The sequence below is a fragment of the Natator depressus genome, chromosome 25 (assembly GCF_965152275.1).
Source record: "Natator depressus isolate rNatDep1 chromosome 25, rNatDep2.hap1, whole genome shotgun sequence".
NCBI lineage: Eukaryota > Metazoa > Chordata > Testudines > Cheloniidae > Natator > Natator depressus.
In genome coordinates, this window is record NC_134258.1 from 9,292,720 (window position 1) to 9,316,919 (window position 24,200).

General features: G+C 46.2%; 1 protein-coding gene across 13 annotated transcripts in view; it reads right to left on the reverse strand.

The window, feature by feature from the left end:
* The window catches only part of PTPRS (protein tyrosine phosphatase receptor type S), a 248,807-nt gene that overhangs the window by 82,738 nt on the left and 141,869 nt on the right, over window positions 1–24,200 (reverse strand). For all 13 annotated transcript variants that reach the window (XM_074939363.1, XM_074939359.1, XM_074939366.1 and 10 more), the window contains exon 5: window positions 10,263–10,451. In XM_074939363.1, coding sequence (XP_074795464.1) covers window positions 10,263–10,451 — 189 coding nt within the window. The remainder of the gene's footprint in view (window positions 1–10,262; window positions 10,452–24,200) is intronic.

Sequence of the window (24,200 nt, forward strand, 5' to 3'; positions counted from 1 at the left end):
CCATGTAGAGGCTCCTAGAGCAAGAAGAGCCTAGAAGTTATAGCTGTGATGTTCAAAGGGGCCAATGGGAGTCATGCATCCAAATCCCATTCACTTCCAATGGTAGCAGAGGGTCTCACTCCCTTCAGGTGAAAGACCCAGCGAGATAGGCTGGGTATGAAAGTTACTTACCAAGAAGTACCTGAGGTGAGAGAGAGAGAGAGAGAGAGAGAGAGAGAGAAAGAAAGAAAGACAGACAGACAGACTCACTCTTTAGGGGGTTGGGAATGAGCATGCTGAGGACCTGCTCCAGCAAGGCGCTGGACACCCTCCACTGCCATGGACGTCAAGGGCTCCAGGGGACTCAGCCCCAATCATGATGAGGCCCATGAGTGGTTACCAAGCTCTGACTGTGCTTAATGCCAGACATACACCTGGGTCCTTCACAGCCCTGGAGAGATTAGTTCTTAAACCTCCACCATAAATTTCAGACAGCAGCATCTGAGCCTTGTTTTAGAAAAATAAAAGGTTTCACCAAGTTCCCCCAGCAAACAGAAAGAGACGCTGGAACAGTATTTAAAATAAAGACAGACACAAACAGAAATAAATATCCAAAGGTGAGGCAGGAGCAGAAACCACAACAAACAACAACGAGACTTTGGGTTGAGCAGAGATTACATGAAACAGGAACTGAGTTGGAGAGGAGTTGTTTGGTGAGGAGCGGGTGGGTGAGTGACTGAGTGAGTGGAGCAGGGGGGTCTCTTACCTCGGATTGGAGTACCTTCTGCAAGGGAAGCAAAGGAAAGAAGTGAAAGGAGTGAAAAAACCAAAAACGCTTGGACTGCCAGTGGGAAAAGGACCCAGCTCAAGGAAGATCATTCCTGGAAGGAAAATTCCTACACTACCTCGTTTCATCTTTAATTCCACGGAGGAACTGGAGGGGGTTGGGGGAAAAGGACTCCTGGCAGCACACTCCGGTTCAGACTGGGGGATGCTTACTCATGACACTAAACTTGAAAAGGAGGAGGCTGGCCAAATCAACACTCCCTCCATCGGTCACAAAGGAAAGGGAGTCTCTGAAACCTCAGTCCACGTAAGCTAGTATTAATATGTACCCCTTGGGTAGCACTGGGCAAACTTGCTTCCATCCTCCCAGCCCATGGGGAGTGTGGTCAGCATTATTAACCTGTTACCCCAGGCATGGAAATGGAGACCCAGAACCTTGCCCAAAGTCACACAACAAAGCTGAGACTAGATACCAAGAGTTCCTGGTTCCCAATTCCACACCCATGTTAGTGATGCATCTGGGGCACAGCGTTTCATATAACGCTCTTGGGCCTGTGGTCCCTAGTTACACTGAGAACGACTGGCTCTGCAGAACATCACTGGAAACAGCCACGTGCTAGGAAAGAGCTGCAGGTGCGATACAAGGGCATGTCACTGTCTTTGTACCTGGGAAACATGCAAAGGGGATTGCCTGGTGCAGCTGCTCTGGAAGCCATCCTAATAAACTGTAGAGGGGGTTAACTCTCGGGATTCCCTGCATTCGGGGAGAGGAGGAAGTTGGCCACCTCCCACGCTCCAGAGCTCCCTTCAGCCAAACCCCCTCCAGTTGCCTCCACTGGCAGTGCCCATCATGAGCTTTCTGCCCATGCATGTGACATCTCGCGGGTAAGGGAGAATGACATCATGGCTGGCAAGTGACATCACTGCCTCTCCCTCTGATTTCCTGTCATACTCCTGAGATCACAAGAGCCTGGAAACCACCTTCCTTTGAAAATATGGAGGGTCCTTTTCCCCACGGGCATTCAGATTTGCTGCACAACTCATTCAAGAAATGGATTTTTACCCCAATCCTGAAAACAGGGCAGACTTGGCAAGTCCCCACTCCAAACTCTCCCTACCATATAGAAGCCTAACAGCGCCTCGGTGGTAATAATACTCTGACATTCGGCAGCACCTTCCATCCAAGGATCTTACAGTGCTCGACAAATATCAGCCTCTCGTTCCCCCCAGGAGGCAGAGAAGTACTCTTATCCTCACTTTACAATTGGGAAACTGAGGCACCGAGGGTGAAGTGACTTGGCCAAGGTCACAGAGGGAAGCTTGAAGCAAAGGCAAGAGCAGGACATCTGCTTGCCAATCCTTTGCCTTAACCGTAAGGCCATCCTTTCCTCCTTATCCTCCAGCCCTGCTCATCCTCCTCTCTTTGCACTTCAGTGCACCATTTTCAGGATAGAAGGTAAAAAGAAATATGTATCACTGGTTACAGTTAACCTTTATTTGAATTATTTCCGAAGGGGTTAAGGGAAGAGAAGTGTTATATTGTTAGGCTATTAGATTCTAGTTAGACTCAACTTCTAGTTAAAAGGTTAGACAGTTTGCTGGAGAAATGTTAGCATCTAGTTAGGGTTAGGAACTCGCTAAGGTTAATAAAGCAGGTTGGTTAGCTGTCAGGACAAAGATCAGAGAGCACGGGTGAGAAAGAAAGAGGTGGGAGGAGCGTTTACTTGGACTATCTCCACACAGGAGCGGACGGGCAGGTTTTAAAGAGAGCGAGAGACAGAGAAAGCAGCAGAGGGTTATAGATAGATTCAGTGGAAATACAAACAGCCTCTAATACACCCTTTTGTCTCAAAATCAGAGTGAAAATCTACCATCTGTGATGCAAATGTGGAGCAAGATTAAAGGATGGGGGTGGCAGAGACAAGAAGAACCGTGCATCACCCCCTGCTGGGGACTGGCTGTTACAGCGCATCTGACTGCCCTCAACATAGCAGCTTTCAGTGGAGGCAGGCTGACTGCGAGGAAATGCACTGGAAATCATGGCCACGTATGGATGGAAGGCAGGACCCACTGCCTTCCTGAATTATCCGTTTATGGCTTGACGTTAAACATTCGCTCCCAGTGGAGCCCATGGGAACAGGTGACAGCAGCTCCAGTGCTTGTGGAGAGCTCTTGTCTTCCCAATTTCAGCCAGGTGCATGGGAAACAGATCTGGGAATGGCAAAGGGAGCTTTCTGATGGGACACACACCTCGAACACAGGAGATGAAATCTCGACCAAAATGGAAGTGACTGATTGTGGGGAGGAAAAGCAATAGTCTGAATGGTTTCTGGGACACAGATGGTAGATTTTCACTGTTGGAGTTTCACATCTAACTAGCTTCATATTCAATTTAGTGGCAGCTGGACAGTGCTGGAAGGGGATTGCAACAAACAATCTATTCTCCAGTGGCCAAATGGATCCCCCTGAGATTGCTTGGGGACAGCAACTCTGGTCCATAGCGGGTTAACACATAGGGTTGCCAATTTTGGTAGGACGTATTCCTGGAGGTTTCATCACATGACGTAATCTTTCATTAAAGATTCACCTTTAATTCCTGGAGACTCCAAGACAATCCTGGAGGGTTGGCAACCCTATTTACATAGCAGGCTGACAGTGCCTGAATGAGTGTTAAGAGCACAGGACTGATTCTGTGGGACAGGACAGGGCTGGTGGTTGCACAGAGCACCAGAATAGCAGGGGCAGCTAAATGCGTAAGATCAAATTTTCAGAAGTGGTCTCTGATTTTGGATGAAGCCCACCGTGAGCCTGTTTTTCAAAGGTGACAGGCCCATGCAGCTTCCGCTGATTGCAACTGGGTTTGTGGGTACTCAGCACTTCTGAAAAATGAGGCTCAAGGTTGATAAAGGTGCCCCCAAATTAGCCCTTTTGGAAACATGGTCCTTAGAGTCAGCAAGGTGGGGAATTTCCCAGTTCATCTAGAACAGTGTAAAATCTAGCAATAGCCCTGGCTGCTAGAGGCCATGCAAGCAGAGGGAGAGCCTCTGGAATAGTGGGGCTGCCAGGGCTCAAGTGGCATGGGCAACAGATACCCACCATACCCCCGGTGTCTTCCCCAGCCTCTCAGGGCATGGAATCTGATCACCAAGAGGCAACTTGTGGAGTCTGCATCAGCCCAGGAGGTCAGGCTGCTCGCTGGAGTTCAGCGACGCAAGACAAAGACGCTGCACTCCAGGCACGGTTCCATTCTCAGGTTACCGCCCAAGCCTCATCCCCCTGCCACGGGCACGTGGGGCCTGTTCTGACACCACCTCCCCCTCCGTCTTTTCTAAACAACAAGCTATGGGGCAAAAATGAGCCCTGAAAATGGGAGACGTGGAGGTGCCATCATCATGGCAACCACAGGAAACGTACCACCACGGCCTACCAGGCCACGTGTGAGCGTGTGCCTTGCTCTCTCCCGGGGGTGGCGAGCAGTTTTCTAAACCCTCAACAAACAAGCTAGCATGAAGGACTGGCTGCAATTTTAATGCCTGATCCTGTCTGAGAACAAGTCGGGACTTGGCACAGGGAGGAAAACGGGACGTGAGTATTGCTGGCAGATTCCCATCAGGGTCCTGGCACCTCAGGAAACAGGAACAATCTAGAAGGGACATTTCTGTCTAATCACTCCCCGCACAACCTCCCCCAAACCCCTGCAATAGACGGCTTCCATTTTAAAATTCAGTGCCTGATGCCCCCCCCATAAGTTCTCACTTCAGACAATGCCAATAACCCCATTAGATGTGAAACTCCAAGACCTCCTGCAGGTGTGAACACAATTACCACAGTTCCAGGGTAAAAGCTACGGTCTAATTGGGGAATTCCAGGACAACTGTTGCTAAGTTACGAAAAAAATCTATCCAATGTTAGGAGGTTTGTGTTTAGTTATATTTCCTCATATAGATATATTTTAATTATGATGGTGATGGTTATTTTTGTAGCCTGCAATACCCCTGCGGAAGTTCATTAAGAGGGCAGAATATCCCTACTGAAGGAGTTAGTACAAGAAATGCACAACATGCCTCTCAAAAAAGCTGTTAAGAAGGAATTAGTTTAAAGGGCGAGGGTTACAAACCTGGACATTAGCAGGTTTGTTTCGGTTTTCTTTTTTTAAATCGAACAAAACTTACCAAAGGTCTCTGAGTGTTAAAAATAATGAAAAACAGAAAGGAAAAGAAAAATAAAAAAGTTTGTTATAGCCAGTTATTTCAAAAGCAGAAGACGACACACAAGATACAAAAGGGTTCAGTGCTCGTAAGGTTTAAGAAGTTGGCTGCAGAGTATTTCGTTTTCCCCTCTAGGTAACACAGGCAGGCACCAGACATTGGCTTGACCCAATTCCATTGTGTAGTCATGAAGTGTAAATTTCTCTCTCAACAACATAAAGATGGAACATTTTTTGTTCGTGTAACAAGTAGACCATCCTTGGGCTGAGATTTTCAAAAAGGCCTCAGGGAGTTGGGTACCCAAATTTGGATGTTTTCTTCATGCTCCTTTGAAAAATCCCAGCTTTTAATTCCTTCAGGGACCCTCAGGGTTAGTTGGCCCAAAGTCTGTCAGAGGTAAATTATTTCCAATAACCTGGATAGTGTTAGGGAGGAACTGACCCTAGATGGAAAAAGGAGTCTATGGATAATGTCCCTAAATTCAGATTTCCTGATCCTTAGTAACACTGCAGCCCCGCGGCCCTGCTCCAGCAGTACAAAGGGACCTCAAAGCGAGTGCAAATGGAATGTATGCCCACTGTAAAGCCCCTTTGCACAGCTAGAGATATGTAAAGGCTTTAGCATAAAAGAGAATCAGGCACAGACAGAACTTCTAATTTTGGGCAGCTCCATGTGTGATATTTTATGCAAATCAAGTAATGAGCTCATTTTCATGGTTGCAACTAGTTTGCATATAGCCATAAACTCAGTCTAATTCAATGGGGTGCATTTCCTCCCACTGAATCAGTTCCTATACAGAGCAGCAGCATGGGAAGGTTCCCATACACACTGCCCTGCCAGCACATCTCAGTCCCAATCTGGGGAGAGCTCCTCTTCAGGTAATGGGCATTTGAGTCTCTATGGCCCATGAGGTTCTTGGCCTTTCTGGTGAGCCTGCCAAGTAGTGCCAAGAGTGGTGGTGAGCTTGTGATGTGGGATCTGTAATGGAAACCCACTAAACTCATCTCGTATAGGGGCCACCAAATGCCCATTAACGGGCAATGATTTTTAATCCCGATTGAGCTGAGCAGGCTTCCTACTGATGGCCTTCAGGCAAAAGGCTCTGGAGCACTTTTGTCATATCCTGAGGCATCCCGCACCCCAATATGAGCAAGTGCTCACCCTCAAGAGCGAGATTTGCTTTCTGGAAAGATAAATTTATCAAATTGAGTTTGGACATTTGTGGAGCTCACACAGGCAGGGTTTTCTCTACCCTGCTCCACACACTCAGGTAACATCTCCCACACATTACATTCCTCACAAACACACGCTCAGTCAGCCACACCCAGTTCTTAAAGTGACAGCTCCCATTAACCAAAATACAAGCATGAGATGCGCAAACCTAAGGGGAGAAAAATTTACTACTGTAACCTCTAAATTCACATCCCCATACAATGTCCTGCAATGTGAAATAATTTAGATAATTATTCCAGCATCCTCATGCTAACATTGATTTCACCCAATAGGGGTCACCAGCCAGATTTGACCCCATAACCATCAGATCTACAACACAGCCCTCCCTTACTTCAGCTATTGGAGGAGGAAGGCATACCCTTCTCTGCGAGGAGCAGCCGACCGAGCGGGGAACAACTATTTATGAACTAGCATTTAGAATGCTGGAGAACAGGATTCCATGATTCCTGTTTTCGGGAGTAGAGTATGGTCTAGTGGTTAGAGTTAGAGACAGCACAGCCAAGGGTAAAGAAGTCTTAGTTTGGTTTATCTCCTAGGTTTAAACTTGGGATCTCTAGAACGAAAAGCGTAAGCTCCACTATTTGAGCTAACTACATTAGCACTGGGCAGTAGCAGGTTCAAACTTCTCTGCTGTCTAGCCACTAGACAGGAACAAAGATCCACCCTGTGTTAGTGTGGGTTACACAAGCACATAGTTTGGCCTATTTCTTCTGAAAGGTAGTGTGGCAAAGTGGATGACATTTGGGTCTGTCATGCTAGAGACCTGGATTCTTGACTGCACTGACCTTATCCAACCTCTCAGTTATCCTATCTGTAAAATCGATGAATGATAGTTGCCCCCTATAAGGTAGGTATACGGCTTTGCTTAATAAGGGCTTGTGAAGTGCACAGAAATATTAAGAACAGTCAGCGAAAGAGCTCTGATTAGAATTCATGGGCTCTTGTCTTATAGCTCAATGCACCTTCCCCTAGGCTACAGGGCACTGGGTAAATGAGTGACATTCTATCGGTTGTGCAGGAATGCATGAGCTCTGCAAGATGCATGATGCCTGGCAGGTCTGCCTAGAGTCCCTTATTTCCATCTTTATAAGACGAATATACTATGCTGAATTTCTACAGGACTTTTCATCTAAGAATAGACAAGCTCTTCGGAAACAATAATTAAAAAAGCCTGGCAACAGCCTGGTGCCATCTCACCATCCCCATTTGGCAAATGGGTGAATGGAGAGACAGAAATCAGTGGTCTCGTTTCCCCAAAGGTGCCGAGCATATGGAGCTTCCAGTGACTTCAACTTCTCTGAAAATCAGGCCACGAAGGGAATCAAAGCAGGAACAGAACCTAGGAGTCCTGATAGCCAATCTCCTGCTCTAACCAATAGAACAAACTCCCTCCTGAAGCAGAGAAAGAAGTGACAGGTCTGTCACTTTCAGTGTTTTGTGAGTTTACTGCTTCAAGAAGACTAAATTTCTGAACAGCTGTAAATGATGTCAGTTCCACATAGGTCCCTAAAAAGCAGATTTAGCCAGAGGAACAAACATCCTATACTGAAGCTAAACGATTTATTGGGATGACTGTCTAACAGTGAATTTAGTGGGTGGCTCTAAGTGAAATACCAAATCGAGCCCAGCTAGGAAATATAAAGGGATATTGTCACCATCATAATTGTATTAAAAATAATCTAAAAATGTGTTAGTAATACCTCCTGTTATGGACACAAAGTATTTTAATATTCTAATTTATCTTTCACTATTCATACTGGTTAACTTTATTTGCATTTCACTCAGCGGGTAGGCAATGAAACTAAGGGAGATCAGTTTCATTTGTGTTTGAAGGCTCTCAAATCTAGAATCCATCCTGATTCAGCAAGCGCTTAAGTATTTCGCTGAACTGGGATGGAGTCAAGCACGTGCATAAGAGCTATGCTGAATGGGGGCCACAATTAAATTAATTTGTGGGTCTTATGGACCAGCCCAATAAAATTGCATCTGAGTTTCCAGTGATGCAACAGAATGTATAAGTAAAACCATCCTTGTCTCTGAAATAATAAACAAAGTTGGACTGTGTTTTCAAAAGTGCCTTGTGATTTTGGGTGCTTTAGTTTATGAGTGCCCAGCTTATGTCATCTTAATGTGGCCTGATTTTCAGAGGCCAGAAGATCTGGCCCCTTTAAGATATCTCAAGTTCGGCACCCAAAACCTGATGATTCTAAAAAACAGAGGCACTTTTGAAAATTTCAGCCTAAATATATAACTCCCCCCAAAATGCTTCCATTCATCTTGGACAAAATGTTTAGAAGTGCCTCAATGACTAGGGAGCCTAAAGTCTCCTGGAGGGGATTTAAGATCCTAAATTGCTTAGGTGTTTTTTTTCAAATTGTAGTAATTAAATTTTACAAATTTACAGCCTTACATTTAGGAGACAGTGTTCTCTTGTGCCAAACCATTGCTATTATAAAGTTCTAGGAATCAAAGCAATTAGGAAATTAATTTTTCTGGGCAATAGGAATGCAAAATATCTGATGGGGAGGAAACAGTATATAATTGTAATGGGGAGGTAAACAAGGAAATTAACCTTTAACCAGTCAATGCTGGCCCTCCAGCACCAAAAACCTTAGAACTGACCTTACACCAAACAGGATAAAAGAGCAATTAGGTTGTCATGTTTTCTGACATTCAAATCTTGCATTACAAGAATCAGATCTGAAGATTTCAGAGCCAGGGGCGACCCAGGTAGAACTAACTGGCTGTTGCCCCATTGGCTGACTTGTAGAACAGCTGAGCTTGAAAAGAGGCTCCCACAAAGTGACCCCAGTTCCCACGATAAAGCTCTGCCCCCTTCCCGCCCCTGTTCCTGTGCCAGGAAAAGCTCTTACAAATGCTCCATCTCTTAGCCAAACAAGGGTTATGCGCCTCTGGGCAACTAAAGTGAGACTAGGTCTAGCTAAGCCTAATCAGATAGCCGTGTATGCTCCAGACTGGCTTAAAGAGGCAAGTCTGAACTGTGGTAAAAAATCTAAATCTGCTTTTGTTTGAGTTTCCATTGAGAGGTGAAGCTCCCAAAGGTGACTTCGTGCTTCCCAGAGAGAAAGGATGAATATTTTTAAACTGGACAATTTGACAGTGCTTTATCTGTAGCTTTCAAAAATAAAACCACATGCACAGACACGCACGTTATTTTACTTACATGCACACAAACACACACACAGTAAGTGTACAAACAGCTCCTGAAATGTGAACAATGAAAGATGCCACACTAATGTTCACAAAACCAGAAGAGGACACATGGACGAACAGATGGGGGAAGACAGAGAACTGACAACAGCCACAGAGCTGGGGTACATCTGTTCATGGAGTACCACTCCATCGGGCATTGCTGCCCACTACCTAAGGTTGACTTGAGAATGCTCAGAACTGCTCTCCAGCGATGGCTTCGGGAAGGCGACAGACCAAAAGGATTAGATACCAAAGGGATCCTATGAGAGGCCTGGTTCTGCCACAGGCTGCGGAAGGTCCCGTCCACACCATGGATGGGACTGTCCCAGCTGTGACAACACACAGCTGTCGTGGCCGTGGTCCTGATCCCGATGTGAACAGGACTGAAAGCTCCACGCTTGGTACTGACAACCTCCTTCCTTCATTTATACAGCTCAACGTCTGAGCACGACCCTCTCCCTGCCCCCCATTACCCAGAACTCCATTCCTCTCTTTCAGGTCCCCCTGGTTAGGCAGAGCACCGTTCCATGAGTGTTGCCAAATTACCAGCTTCCCTGGGATGGGAACAGGTTCTCAGTGGGGTTTGGTTTCCTCTCAACCAACCTGGGGGATGGGTGCAGAAGATGATGAAGAAAACGAAGGAAACCACCACCAACCCAACCATCTTAGGGAAGCTCATGGCCGTTTTACCAGATCTTCTGTAGAACTGCTTATGTTCTAATCCACAGGCCAACAGGGTTGGCTCACACCAGCCACCATTCTGCCCAGAAAGCTCTGCTTGAGGGCTCTCTTTTGGGTCACTCCCAGGGTTCATTCCCTACTGGGCTCGCAGGGAGACCTTACCTGATCTCAGCTGCTTTATCCTTCCATTACTGGCGCTTGGGTCGACGGGCAGGAAATCTTTGAACCATGTAATCTCCGGGTCTGGGTTCCCGCTGGCTGCGCACAGCATGGTGGCCGTCCGCGTGCGCTCGACCACCTTCAGCTGGGGTCCCATGTCAATGTTTGGGAAACCAGAAGGCAGCTGGTCTTCTGCGGGAGGAAAGCAAAGGAGGAGGGGCTTGGTTTAGTGCCCTTTCAAGGTCAGGGGTGGTAGCGGGGAGGCCTAATTCAACAGAGTACTCTAAAGAGAGACTGTCGGCAAGAAACCCAATCCATTTCAAAGAGCAAGTTCAAAATATTTTCAGATATGGCCCCGGAATCCCCCTCCCAATTGTTGTGGCTTTACAATTATTTGTATTACAGCCAAGCGGCTCCAAACAGCGATCGAGGCCTTGTTGTGCAGGGCACTGCACATGCGGAAAGACGATCCCTGAGTCAAAGACATTACAATCTGAACAGGTCACATTTTCCTGTTTTTTGGTGTTTTTTTTTTCCTAAGTTCTTCTTCCCCTCGCTGCCCACAGAGCCTCGGAAATCAGCCAACTGCACAAAGAGTGAAAGTGACTATATGTGAAGTCATGTCAAACGGACAGTGGAAACTAGCCGAGAAAGGAGGGGAAAGATCTTTCAGCTATAGTTACCTTCGGGGACACTTGTAACAACAGGAAGCAAAACTCTTTTAGACAGAGCATGATTTTTAAGGTTATTAATTTCAATAGTTGCGACTCTAGGACAAAAAAGAGAGACACATCAACAGCTACAAAACAGCTCAGTTACCTTCTTGTCCTCTAGACCAGTGTTTCTCAATGACCGGCCCATGGACCGGCGCCGGACTGTGGCAGCCTCCTCGCCTGTCCCTGAGATTTCCCTGACACAGTTTAGGAACGCAGCAAGCCGGTCCCTACTCTAGAGTATTGCTCTAGACCTTGTCTTTCCTAGGGGAAAAGGTGTAGTCATAACTCGAGTTAGCGAACTCGTGAAAACGAACATGGGATTGGCTGCCCCATAGTCTTCACTATGCTAACCCATGTTAAAACCTAGAGTGACTTGGAAAATGGATTTTCCGCCCCACAAAAAATGTGGAGATTTGGGGCGGTGGGGGGGGGGGGGGGAGAGGGGGAATTAAAAATCTCAAATTGGAACGAAAAGTCAAAATTTTGAAATTTTCCATAAAATGAAATTCTGGGGGAAAAAAATGTCATTGTAGGTCAGTCAAAAACATTTTGTTTCCATTTTAACCATTTTTTGATGTATATGATAAAGTACATTTCAAAACAAAATGGCATTTCAAAACAAACGTACTGAAACTTTCCATTCGGAAAATGTCAAGAGAGGGCCTCAGACATTTTAAAAAATGTGTTTCCCAATGAAATTTTGTTGAAATAGATACAATTTGCGCCCTCTCCCCCCCAGATTTTTGTTTTTAGCTGAAACGTCAACTGTTTTGGCTAAATTTTGTCGCCCAGCTCTGGTGAAAAACCATAGACTGCCTTGCATTCCCTAGGATTTTACCTTACGTTAGGTACTACGTGATGGCTTACATAAGTTAAGGACACACCATTTTTTCTAGTGAGGACCACCCCTCATGCCTGACAGCCTGCAAAGAGGATATAAGCAACATGGGACAGCTTACAGAGATTCTCCTTTAACCCCAGTGTGGATGCATTAGGAGCCCAAGGATCCGTGGGTTCAAGTCCAGGGGTGGGCACAGCACAAAAATTTAAGAATGGGATTTTTCCAAAGCTTGCAGCGTTGGTCTAAATTTGCTTGCACTGAAGACAATGGGCATTTTCATTGGCGGTGGCAGCAGAGATACGCCGATGCTGGATGCTTTTGAAATCCCAGCCTACAATGCCCAGGGTTGTGAAACATCGCAGACAATTTCAAATGCAATGGTGAGGTTGCATCCTTCTCGCACCCGGCTGTGTTCCCGGGTCACAGGCCAAGCTGTGTACTATACATACGGCTGAACCCAAGGGACAATGGGACAAAAGAGAGGAACTGGAAGCCTAGACTTGTTGCTTCTTCCCCCACGCCCCCTCTCTTTTCAATGAGAGGCAGCCACAACTCCCAGGTCCTAATGCTGGCTCTGCTAACTGTGTTTGGTTTTAGGTGAGTTATTTCATCTTGCTGTTCCGCAGTTTCCGCATCTGTAAAACTGGGGACATTACTGGGGCACAGAGTCAAGGTTTGTACAGTGCTTGGAAGCAGCGGAGCACTATGCAAGCCCCTAACATACGTCATTATTAACGGTGCTCGGATACCGCAGGGATGAACAGTATAAATGCCTAGATTCTCTGAATTTTCAAAGGCAGCCTCCTTGCCCTGAGCATGCCAGGGAGCAATGGGGGCCTGCTGTGTCCATTCGCAGCTAGTGACCCGTCAAGAGGGAGAAGCACTAAGCAGAAATCTGGTTAACGTACAAGCGAAGGGCTTGATTACACACAAAAACTGTACCACTTCTTAACAGTGTAGCTAAAACAGTACAGATCCCCTAGTGTGGGTGCTGGTCTATCAGCATAAAGGTGCTTTATCATTCCCATACAGGAAGGGGAATAAGTTATATCGGTGTACTAGCGACCTTTATACCAATACAACTGCATCCACACTAGGAGCTGTACCAATTATAACTATCTCAGTAAAAAAAAAAAACACGAAACACATTCCTAACGGATACCGTTATAGCACACAAGCACTGCGAGCAGACAAGGCCTAAGGGATGGCATTGCAGTTGCAGCTTGCCACAGTTTAACACAACAGCCCACATTTATAGCATCAAGTCCACCCACGGGGCAGAAGAAAGAAGAACTTCTCTCACTGTTTCAGCGTCTGGTTAGGGGTCTGTGAGATTGGCTGCTGGGTTCTGTCCCTGGCTCTGCTATAGATCTGTTATAGATCTGTTTTGTGACCTCGGAGAAGTCCCCTTTCTGTGCCCCATTTCTTCTCCCATCTGGTAAAATGGGGATATTAATAAGCCTCTTCTGGTCCCTCTCAAGATTGTTTTGTGATTTCATGTGTGTGATGAGTTTTAGAATACTTAGCTGACAGGGGCTTTTTTAGTGGCTCAGTATTATTCTGTTTCCACTCCACAAGCAGGCAGGGATTGTCTCTTGCTACATCTTTGTGTGGCTCCTAACACAAGGGGTCCCCCAACCATTGCTAGGGATTTTGGGTGCTACCTGAATAAAAGGTTAATAATAATAAAAGCAGCTGGGACATGCCACGGATTACCGGCCCTATCCTGCGTGCTGCTGGGAGCCCTCCACTCCCAAGTGAGAGAGACTTGGCAACTTGCAGGACTGGAGCCCAAAACAGTGTCTCAAAAGAAAGTCAAGGGAAGGTCTTAATTTGCTTTCTGTATTGGAATATAGAAACAAATTTAAGGGACTGAGCTAAACCAGGAGACCGTGTCCTTAGCTCACCGAGCTGTGGCTAGGTATTACAGCAGTCTCTGAGCAGCATGCATTCCTGCAGCTCATATCTGCTGAGCTATGCAGGTCCATCCAAGAGTGAGTTCAGGACAAAGATGCAGCCTCGGAACTGCTTTGCCTACGCCCACTTCAGCCAGGCTTTTAATGCATTCCCTTCCCTTTTTTAAACAGGCTGTTGCATGTTGTTAAAGTAGCCAATGTCTGATTGGCTGAAGATGACATCATTATTGATTACTGCTCGCATTCTGTTTCCTGGAGATGCTACTCCACCTGGCTCAAACCCGAATCTGTTAATTTCACAAACCAATTAATCCGCAGAGAGAATAGCCCTCTTGACTGGCAGGGTGCGCGTGTGAGTGTAAGAGTGTGCGGGCGTTGGGGGAGGCCTGGTACAACTATTATTACTGAGTGTTTCTAATTAAACAAAAATGTTAATCTTGCAGCACATTGTGCAGAATTCCTCTGAGTTTAATTAAAACAACCGCGGCTAGAGGCGTGATCAGATTTGAGGATCAGATCAGCAGAGGAAGCATCTCCGAACACAGCATATTCCACTGATTCAAGTGCTAGGATTTCCTTCCTGCCAGGAAAGTGAGTCTGTTCTTCATCCCTTAACAACTGGATTCCATGCAATAATGCAATCAGCTCAATCCCCACAAAGACATGAACACACCCCTCTTCCCAATCGCCAGACACCAAATCGCACCTGCTACAAACTGCCTGGCTTGGACTGCAAGTTCTATTTCTAAAAGTAGTCCAAATGTCTCCGAGAACAGAAGACTCACGATGCAAGATGAAGAAACCTGGAGGACACTTCTGGGCAGCTGTCTGCAGCTGACTCACGCTGGCTTTGTAGGGAAACATTTTCAGGTGTTGTGCTTGCTGTATTATTAGGTCTCTCCCAAGCACCTTGTTCATACCTGCGCTTGGATTTAACGGTTTAAAAGGCCTCCCCTGGGGAAAAGCTGGTGAATTACCTCAAGGCCACTGAACAAAGTAGCGTGAGAAAGTGCAGGGGAAAGAGGACATGTTCTGCACTGGGGGAAAAATGCATCAGACCGTCCGGGGCGCATGCGCTCACACGCACACAATCATACAAATAACGCCGAGGTCATGGACTAGCAAGCAAAAGCACTCGCAATCTCCGTCTCCTTGTCACTCTGGAAGGTGGCAACTCTGTGTTCAGATAATTAACTGTGCTGGAAATGAGGATGAGGAAGACAGATAAAGCGGGGGTTGCTGCTGCTCTTTTCCCCGGGGTCTGCATGGTTGTTTAATCATTTAAAAGGTGCGTGCGCTATGTATTAAATGCTATGCTGAAGCAACATGAAGGACGCATAGTCAAGCACCTGGATGTCAGGAAATGCAGAAGTGAGAGTAACACTTTGCCCTTCTCTGCAGACACCTGGATCTCATAGCGTTTGACATATGTTAAAAAACTAAGCCTCACATCAACCTCCCCCGGATTATCACCGCTGCAGGAGCGGGCGCAGAGAGCAGAAGCGACTTGCCCAAGATCACACCAAAAGTCTGCAGCAAAGCCAGGAAGAAAAGAATCCAAGTCGGCTGAGTCCCACTCCTGCACCTTGCTCATAAGGCCGTGAGCACCCAGAGCTAGCTCTCATCCCCTGCATGTGTGTGTGTGATACGCCTTTGATACGCTGATCACATACTATTTCTCTTTGTACCTCATCCAGTGCATTAGATGCCCCAATAACCACTGTGTGGGTGAAACAAGACAATCATTGTGCTCCCCAATGAGCTCACACAGAAAAATGATATAAGGCAAAAACGCCCTATCCCCCACAGATGAACATCTTCGCAGAACGATCCCTCCATGTCTGACCTCTCAGTCCTCATCCTCAAAGCAAACCTGCCCAACACCTTCAGAAGATGAGCCTGGGAGCTTTAAATTCGTAACTCTGCTCGACACCAACATTAATGGATTTAATAAGACACTGGATATATGGCTCATTACTACAACACCACACTAACACTCCTTTGTCTCACAACTGTAGAGATGTTACCTGCCCACTTCAGCTTGGCCTCTTGCAACATGTGTTATCTCCTTATCTGTTCCACTCTTGTATTTAGCTGTGACACTGGGTATGTCTAGACAGCAACTAGACACCCACGCCTGGCCCGTGCTAGCCGACTTGGGCTTGTGGGGGTCGGGACGTGTGGCTGTTTCATTGCTGTGTAGACTTCTGCGTTCAGGCTCTAGGACTCCGCAGAATGAGAGGGTTCCTGTAATTATATAATTGAAGACTATCTTAAGGCACAGTTGTGTGTCCAACCTTCCATTTCATATATTCTGACTTAAGAGTTTAGCTACAGAACCATAACGCTTCATTACACTGTATTCTTTTTTTGGCGCTTTGTTTCCTAGGTTTTTGGCTTTTGTAAGAGAAAGAAAAAAAAAACCAGGCGACCACACAATCTTATAACTGACAAGACCAGCCATCAAAAGCCAACTGGTGCCTAGCAACGCCATTAGAAACTTGCACGCTTGTAGGCAAAGGGCACCAGTCTGATGACTTGAATCTGCTATTGCAGCACTGCAGGCTAAGCATGTCTTTCTATACCTATGCATCATTTTTTAAAATAAAGATTGGATGTTTTTCTAAAAGATATGCTTTATTTCAAGAAGGAATTATTCCGGGGAAGTTCTATGGCCTATGTTATACCAGAGGTCAGGCTAGATGACCACAGTGGTCCCTTCTAGCCTCAATCTATGAACTAATTTTCTTCTGACTTGGCTTAATTTTTAGTTCAAAGCAAGCTCTACCAAACAAGTCAATTTTGAAGAAAATCTGGTGAGAGCTTTTAAAGTTAGTGAAGCAATTTTTAAAAAAATGCAAACATCACTCTTTTAAAGTATGCCCCTTTTGGGCTCAACATTTTCGACTGTGCATTCAAAACTGAAAAAGTATTATTTTATTTATTTCCACTGCATGGGCGTAGACATAGTTGGGCCATGGCTCACCCAGTTAATAACCAGGCCCACCCAAATCTGAACCTGTGTGAATGCAGAAGCCAACTTCCATCAGGTTGCGGATCAAGAACCCCTAGCTGAAGAGTGGGCTCTCAGACAATCTGTGAAATGCCATGGGTGGCAGGGAGCAGAGAACCAGCCTAGCCTGCCCCGTTGCTGCCTCTGCCCAGAGCTGCAAACTTCTCCCAGCCCTGGACAGATCTGGTGAGAGCTGGGCCCTGCATAGGTGCCAACTTGCCCCTGCTGCCCTGGCTTAATCCATGCCTGCCCATGGGGCTATGGGGATCACTCCTCTTCATTGGCCAGCCCAGCACCCAGGCTCCATGCACTCATATCCCTTCTCTGCACACAGTCACCCCCCTACAATCCTGCCTCCCAGAGATTTGCTACAATGTCCGATCTTTGGTCATTGCCCATCCACTGTAAATTGGGTCCCACCCAAATTTCCACTCCCAGCTTCACCAGTCACTGCTTCGTTGATCTCAAAAAATGGCAGATGGGGTTTTGCTTGAGCTTTCCACATACCCACACTGGGCATTACCTTTGGGTAGGGATCACGTGTAGAAAACTTCAGCACAAAAGGTGACTGTTTAGGAAAATTAGGAGCACCTGCAAAAAACAAAGTGTTGCAATGGAGAGAGTTTTGCAACCTTGCCTATAGCAGGTTCTGCCAAGTTTCCCTAATAGTTATAAGAGAGTTCAGATTTATATAGACACTTTCATCTCAAAGTTTTCCAAAGTACAGCCCTTTTTAGGGAGGGATGGTTGTAGCCAGTACACAGTGTTGTACAAGTTGTGGGGGCAGGGGAATTTTATCCTCTGACACTTACTGGGCCAAACATCTACTCTTACAAGATCCATATGGAGGTGATAGAAGTTTGTTTTTTCAAGTTGCATCTAAAAGCTGCACACAAAAGGGTGAACTGCATGGAACTCAATGTATCAACTCCTGCAGGGTGAAGGATGAAATTGACCCTGTTGGGATTTAATCCCTTGGTTCCAGGAGTCTGGATTTACACTACCAAGCCAATTCCCCTCCATCCTGTAGAAGCATAAAGAAAATCCTTGAGCAGACAGCCAGAGTGGATGCTGGAATCAATGACTATGAAAAGTAAAGTCCAATTCCAGCTTTCAGAAGTCATGTATACCAGGCCCATCTGTGTCTGGGAGAGGACACAGTCACTCGACAGAGAATTGCCTTCCCCTTGATCCTGCTCTCTGGCCATCAGTTCCAACTTCTTTGTGTGTGTGCATGCATGGCTCTCTGCCCACAGCATCCTTCGATGGAGAGCTAACATCTTTGCCCAGCTACTTCCTTCCCTTTTAACCAGCCTCTCTCTCTCTCTCTAGACCCAGCTCCTTTCTCTCTGTGGATCAAATTCTTAAAGAGAATTTCCCAGGGCTTCTGCCCTGCAGGTTTGAAAACATTTACCAGAGCTCCGCTCCGGACAGCTCTGCCTGAATTTAAGGCCTGTCTCAAAGCTAACCCCAGATCCTTCCCCACTGCTTTTCCTTGTTCCTTCCCAATTATCTTCTTCAGCTACCTCTCTCCCTGCATATGTTCTTCCTTGAACCTCTTCTGCTCCTCCAACACCAGCTTCTCTCTCTCTCTCCCTCAATTTCACAGTCTGTCCTCAACACAGCCATGAAGCCTGCTGCCTCCTGACGCTGAAGGGCATTTAGACAGACAATTGTATCAGGTACAGAGCAGTCACCCACCCCAGGCTGTTGCTGGACATGAGGGCGGTCCGAATGTGCTGTGCATTTGCCCAGCTCGCTGTAACAAACATCTGTCCCTGGCTGCTCCTCCTGTGCTGTCTGAAGAAGGGGATGGAAAAATGCAATCTGCTTATGCACGGGGGAAAAAAACCCTCCCATGTATGTGGAGCCTGGAGAAACTCCACAGCCTGGAAGTGGAGTGCTTGTGCCAACCACTTTTCCTTCTCTGTAGGCTTCCATGGAGAATGTCAACAGCTGGAGTCAACAACAACAACTGAAAAAACACTTCCAAAACCTCCCCAGTTTCTATTGCATTCTCCACACCCAGCAGGACCAGCTTTGCAGGCACAAACTCTGGCCACGTGGGAAAAAGCAGTCACTCTTTAGAATCACAGAGTTAGAAGGGACCACAAGGGTCCTACCTAGACTTCTCCCAAGGCTCAGATCCCTTGGGAAATGGAGCAGGAAAGACAAACCAGCCAGCCTGGCTGGAGTCAGAAAGACACTACTGGAAGTTGAATGGTAGCCACTATGGAGTCTGTCCTGTTGAGTGCTTCTGCTCCTGACATACCTTTGCTTCCTGCTTTTGACCAAAGGGACACAACCTCTTATCTGCTGGGCGCAGCCTCCAAGACATCAGGCACGTCAGGGGTCTGATCCTGGGGCAGCTGATTCCCCAGTGTATAGGCAAAGGGGGCTATCTCTGACCCCTGAAGCATCATCAAGGGAGGGTGCCCTCTTACATGAGAGGAAAGTGATCAGGAACAGTCAGCATGGATTCACCAAGGGAAGGTCATGCCTGACTAATCTAATCGCCTTTTATGATGAGATTACTGGTTCTGTGGATGAAGGGAAAGCAGTGGATGTATTGTTTCTTGACTTTAGCAAAGCTTTTGACACGGTCTCCCACAGTATTCTTGTCAGCAAGTTAAGGAAGTATGGGCTAGATGAATGCACTATAAGGTGGGTAGAAAGCTGGCTAGATTGTCGGGCTCAACGGGTAGTGATCAATGGCTCCATGTCTAGTTGGCAGCCGGTGTCAAGTGGAGTGCCCCAGGGGTCGGTCCTGGGGCCGGTTTTGTTCAATATCTTCATAAATGATCTGGAGGATGGTGTGGATTGCACTCTCAGCAAATTTGCAGATGATACTAAACTGGGAGGAGTGGTAGATACGCTGGAGGGGAGGGATAGGATACAGAAGGACCTAGACAAATTGGAGGATTGGGCCAAAAGAAATCTGATGAGGTTCAATAAGGATAAGTGCAGGGTCCTGCACTTAGGATGGAAGAATCCAATGCACCGCTACAGACTAGGGACCGAATGGCTAGGCAGCAGTTCTGCGGAAAAGGACCTAGGGGTGACAGTGGACGAGAAGCTGGATATGAGTCAACAGTGTGCCCTTGTTGCCAAGAAGGCCAATGGCATTTTGGGATGTATAAGTAGGGGCATAGCGAGCAGATCGAGGGATGTGATCGTTCCCCTCTATTCGACACTGGTGAGGCCTCATCTGGAGTACTGTGTCCAGTTTTGGGCCCCACACTACAAGAAGGATGTGGATAAATTGGAGAGAGTCCAGCGAAGGGCAACAAAAATGATTAGGGGTCTAGAGCACATGACTTATGAAGAGAGGCTGAGGGAGCTGGGATTGTTTAGTCTGCAGAAGAGAAGAATGAGGGGGGATTTGATAGCTGCTTTCAACTACCTGAAAGGGGGTTCCAAAGAGGATGGCTCTAGACTGTTCTCAATGGTAGCAGATGACAGAACGAGGAGTAATGGTCTCAAGTTGCAATGGGGGAGGTTTAGATTGGATATTAGGAAAAACTTTTTCACTAAGAGGGTGGTGAAACACTGGAATGCGTTACCTAGGGAGGTGGTAGAATCTCCTTCCTTAGAGGTTTTTAAGGTCAGGCTTGACAAAGCCCTGGCTGGGATGATTTAACTGGGAATTGGTCCTGCTTCGAGCAGGGGGTTGGACTAGATGACCTTCTGGGGTCCCTTCCAACCCTGATATTCTATGATTCTTTCTGTTCCTCTGACCGCCTGCACAGGTGCCCTGGGAACCCTGTAACTGCTCAGACCTGTGCATGACACGAATGTGCACACACGTGTATCTGAGCATGCCCACCACAAGGGAGCCGGCACACTGCAGAATGACTGCTACCCCATTCCCGCATGGCCCGTCAAAGCTGGGCCCCATGATTCCACACTCAACGGCGCGCTAGAGTAGCAGCTTCTGCAAGTGACAGGTCACATATGCCTCCCGTCTGCACTGCAGCCTCTGGCCTTATGTTAAGCATTAGGCTACTGGAGGCATGTTCTATGGGTGAGAAAGACAGGAATGAGGGACACAAGGAAAGAGGAGGAGAGGACAGGTGAGGAGGAGAGGGGAGGAGAAGGGGTGAAAGGAGAGGGAGGCAGAGGAAAGGAGAAATAGATGCCAGCATGCTATCTTTCAGATTCTCTCTGTGATTGTAGAGGTTAATGGATTCATGCTTTGTTCTTTTAACTCTCCCAGCACTTACAAATGGGTCCGGCGCAGGGTAAAGAGAAGTCAATCTCTCCTGTCTGAAAGCGAGGAAAGGTCAGGAGAAGAATAACTTCAGCTGAGGAGGAGAGAGGAGTGGGCGGGGGGGAAAGGGCAGAGAAATCTATAAACAACCTGCAACCCTGTCTGCCTCCCAGGCTTCCCGCTCATCACCTCACTTGCTCTCTCTCTCCGTCACTCAGATTTCATTATGTGGGGATCCAAGCTACCCTCCCACCAGCCAGCTCATACAGGCACCTAACAAGGTCCTGGTGGGCGCAGAGAGCTAGAGCTTGCTGAGCAGCATGCCACAAGAGAGGTGCCAGCAGTAACGGGGCTCTGCTGAGCCTGGCTACACGCGTAGTGAGTCAGGCAGCCAGGAGAGGCAAGCTCCTGTTTTGTTGTCTGTCTCGCTGACTGACACTTATCTGATGCCGGTACCTGAGGAGCCATTGTCACACGGTGCATGCAAGGAGCCCCGCTGCCAAGCACAGCTCCTCATTACCTGAATGATGCAGCTCCTCTGTCGGAAACAGCATGTTCCCATTGCCAGGGCAATCCAGAGGCTTCGCTAAGACCAGGACTGCAGGACAAATGCTCTCTCTGCTGCTTCCTCTTAAACTCAAGTCATGGAAACCTCCTCCACAGGAACTATTACAAAGGCACCTTCCTCGGGAACCATCACAGCTCCTCAGAAATTAGTGGCACCCTACTGAATGCAGCTCCAGACCGCTCAGTGGCACCCAGAGACAGGCGCTATCTTGTCAGAGAACGGCCTTCCTAAGCCTAAGATTCTACAGGGAGCGACAACCTGCCACATGCTGCTGATGGGAGGTTAAGTGCCACGTGGTGAAGAAATGTAGGAGTGACACTGAGACTCAGAGACACCTGCATGAAGGGTGATGGGCGGGTGACAGAGACAAACAGTGGTGCATGAATGGCGTCAGGAGAGCAGCATGGAGACACCTGCACGAAGGGGGCCAGTTGTGATTGGGCATTGGATCTGTCTATTTCAAAGACAGCTGGCATTTTGACAACAGAAGGCCACCAGCTGGACAGCAGGAGGGTGCTCCCTATCACAGGGGGAGGTGCTTTGCTACATGAGCTTTGTGTTAGCTCTTTGTTCACCACAGTAAATTGGGGACCTGTGCATAAATTCAGCTCGCCAAATCACACTAGAGAACAGGATGACTGGCTCCTTACACACATAACTATAAAGTACAGGAAAAAAAAGCTGCGTGATCTTGGGGGACTTTAATTTGAGGGACATATGCTGGAAGTCTCATGCTGCCAGCACTAAAACATCCTTGGACTATGTAAATACTATACATGTCAATTTCCTAACTCAAAAAGTGTTGCATTCAACACAAGGGAATTCTATATTAGACCTTGTCTTGATAGATAAAGAGGATCTGACTGCAGAACTAAAAATTAATGGCAGCTTAGATAATCATGACTTGATTACATTTATAATATGCAAACAAAAAAAGTCCAGAACAATAATAGCTGAAAACAATAAAAGCTGAAAACAATTATGAGCTGAATCAGCTTGGAAGAAGAATTTAATCAGAACATTGTGCGTGGTAATTGGGAATTGTTTAAGAACACCTTACTAGATGCCCCGAAAGCCATAATCGAGGAAGAAGGCGGTACTGGTTAAAAAAACTTCGAGGCTTAGAGGGGAAGTGAAGGCAGTTACAAATTTTTTTGTAAAAAACACCCCATAATAAATGGAAGGATGAGGAAGTTGATAGCAATGAATATAAATCAGATGCTAGGAATTGTAGAAAATTGATAAGGGAAGCAAAGGGACACAAGGAGAAATTTATGGTCAGCAGAGTTAAGGACAGTAATAAGTTTTTAAAATATATTAGGAGCAAAAAGAATCCTAACAATGGCATTGGTCCATTACTAGATGGAAATGATAAAATTATCAATAATAATGCAGCAAAGAAAGACATGTTCCATAAATATTTCTGTTCTGTATTTGGGAAAAATGCATGATGTAGTCATCATTTGATGATGAGAACACTCTTTCCATTCCACTTGTGTCTCTGGAGAATATAACAGCTACTAAATAGCAGCTACTAAAGTTAGGCATTTTAAAAATAACTTGCATCCAAGAGCTTTAAAAGAGTTGGCTGAGGAGCACACTGGACTGTTAATGTTGCTTGTCAGTAAGTCTTGGAACACTGGGAAAATTCCAGAAAACTGGAACAAAGCTAACATTGTGCCAATGTTTAACAAGGGAAACAGGATGATCCGAGTAATTACAGGCCTGTCAGTCTGACATTGATCCCAGGCAAGATTACGGAGTAGCTGATTTGGGACTAAATTAATAAAGAATTAAAAGATGATAAAGTAATTAACGTCAATCAACATCATTTTATGGAAAATAGATCCTGTCAAACTAAACTGATTTATTTTAATGAGATTACAAATTTGGTTGATAAAGATAATAGTGTTGATGTAACATACTTAGACTTCTGTAAGGCATTTGACTTGGCAGCACATGACACTTTGATTAAAAAACTAGAACAATATGCAATTAACAGGACACACATTAAATGGATTAAAAGCTGGCTAACTAATAGGTCTCAAAAAGCAATTGTAAATAGGGAATCATCACTGAGTGGTGTGTTTATAGTCAGGTCTCAGAGGGATTGCTTCTTGGCCCTACACTATTTAGCACTATTATAAATGACCTGGAAGGAAACATAAAATCATCCCTGATACGATTTGCAAATGACACAAAAATTGGGGGAGTGGCAAATAAAGAAAAGGATGGATCACTGATATAGAGCAACTTGGATTGTTTTAATAAACTGGATGCAAGCAAATTATGTGTGTTTTAATATGGCTAAGTGTAAATGTATACACCTACGAACAAAGAATGTAGGCCAAACTTTCAGGATAGAGGATTCTATCCTGGGAAACAGTGATTCTTCAAAAGATTTGCGGGTGTTGGTGGATAATCAGCTGAATATGACCTCCCAGTGTGGCACTGTGGCCAAAACAGGTAATGCATAAATGGAGAATCTCAAGTATGATTGGAGAGATTATTCTACCTCTGTATTTGGCACCAGTACAGCCACTGCTGGAATACTGTGTCCAGTTCCGGCATGCATAATTCAAGAAGGATGTTGATAAATTGGAGAGAGTTCACAGAAGAGCCAAGAAAATGATTAAAGGATTAGAAAACCTGCCTTATAGTGATAGATTCAAGGAGC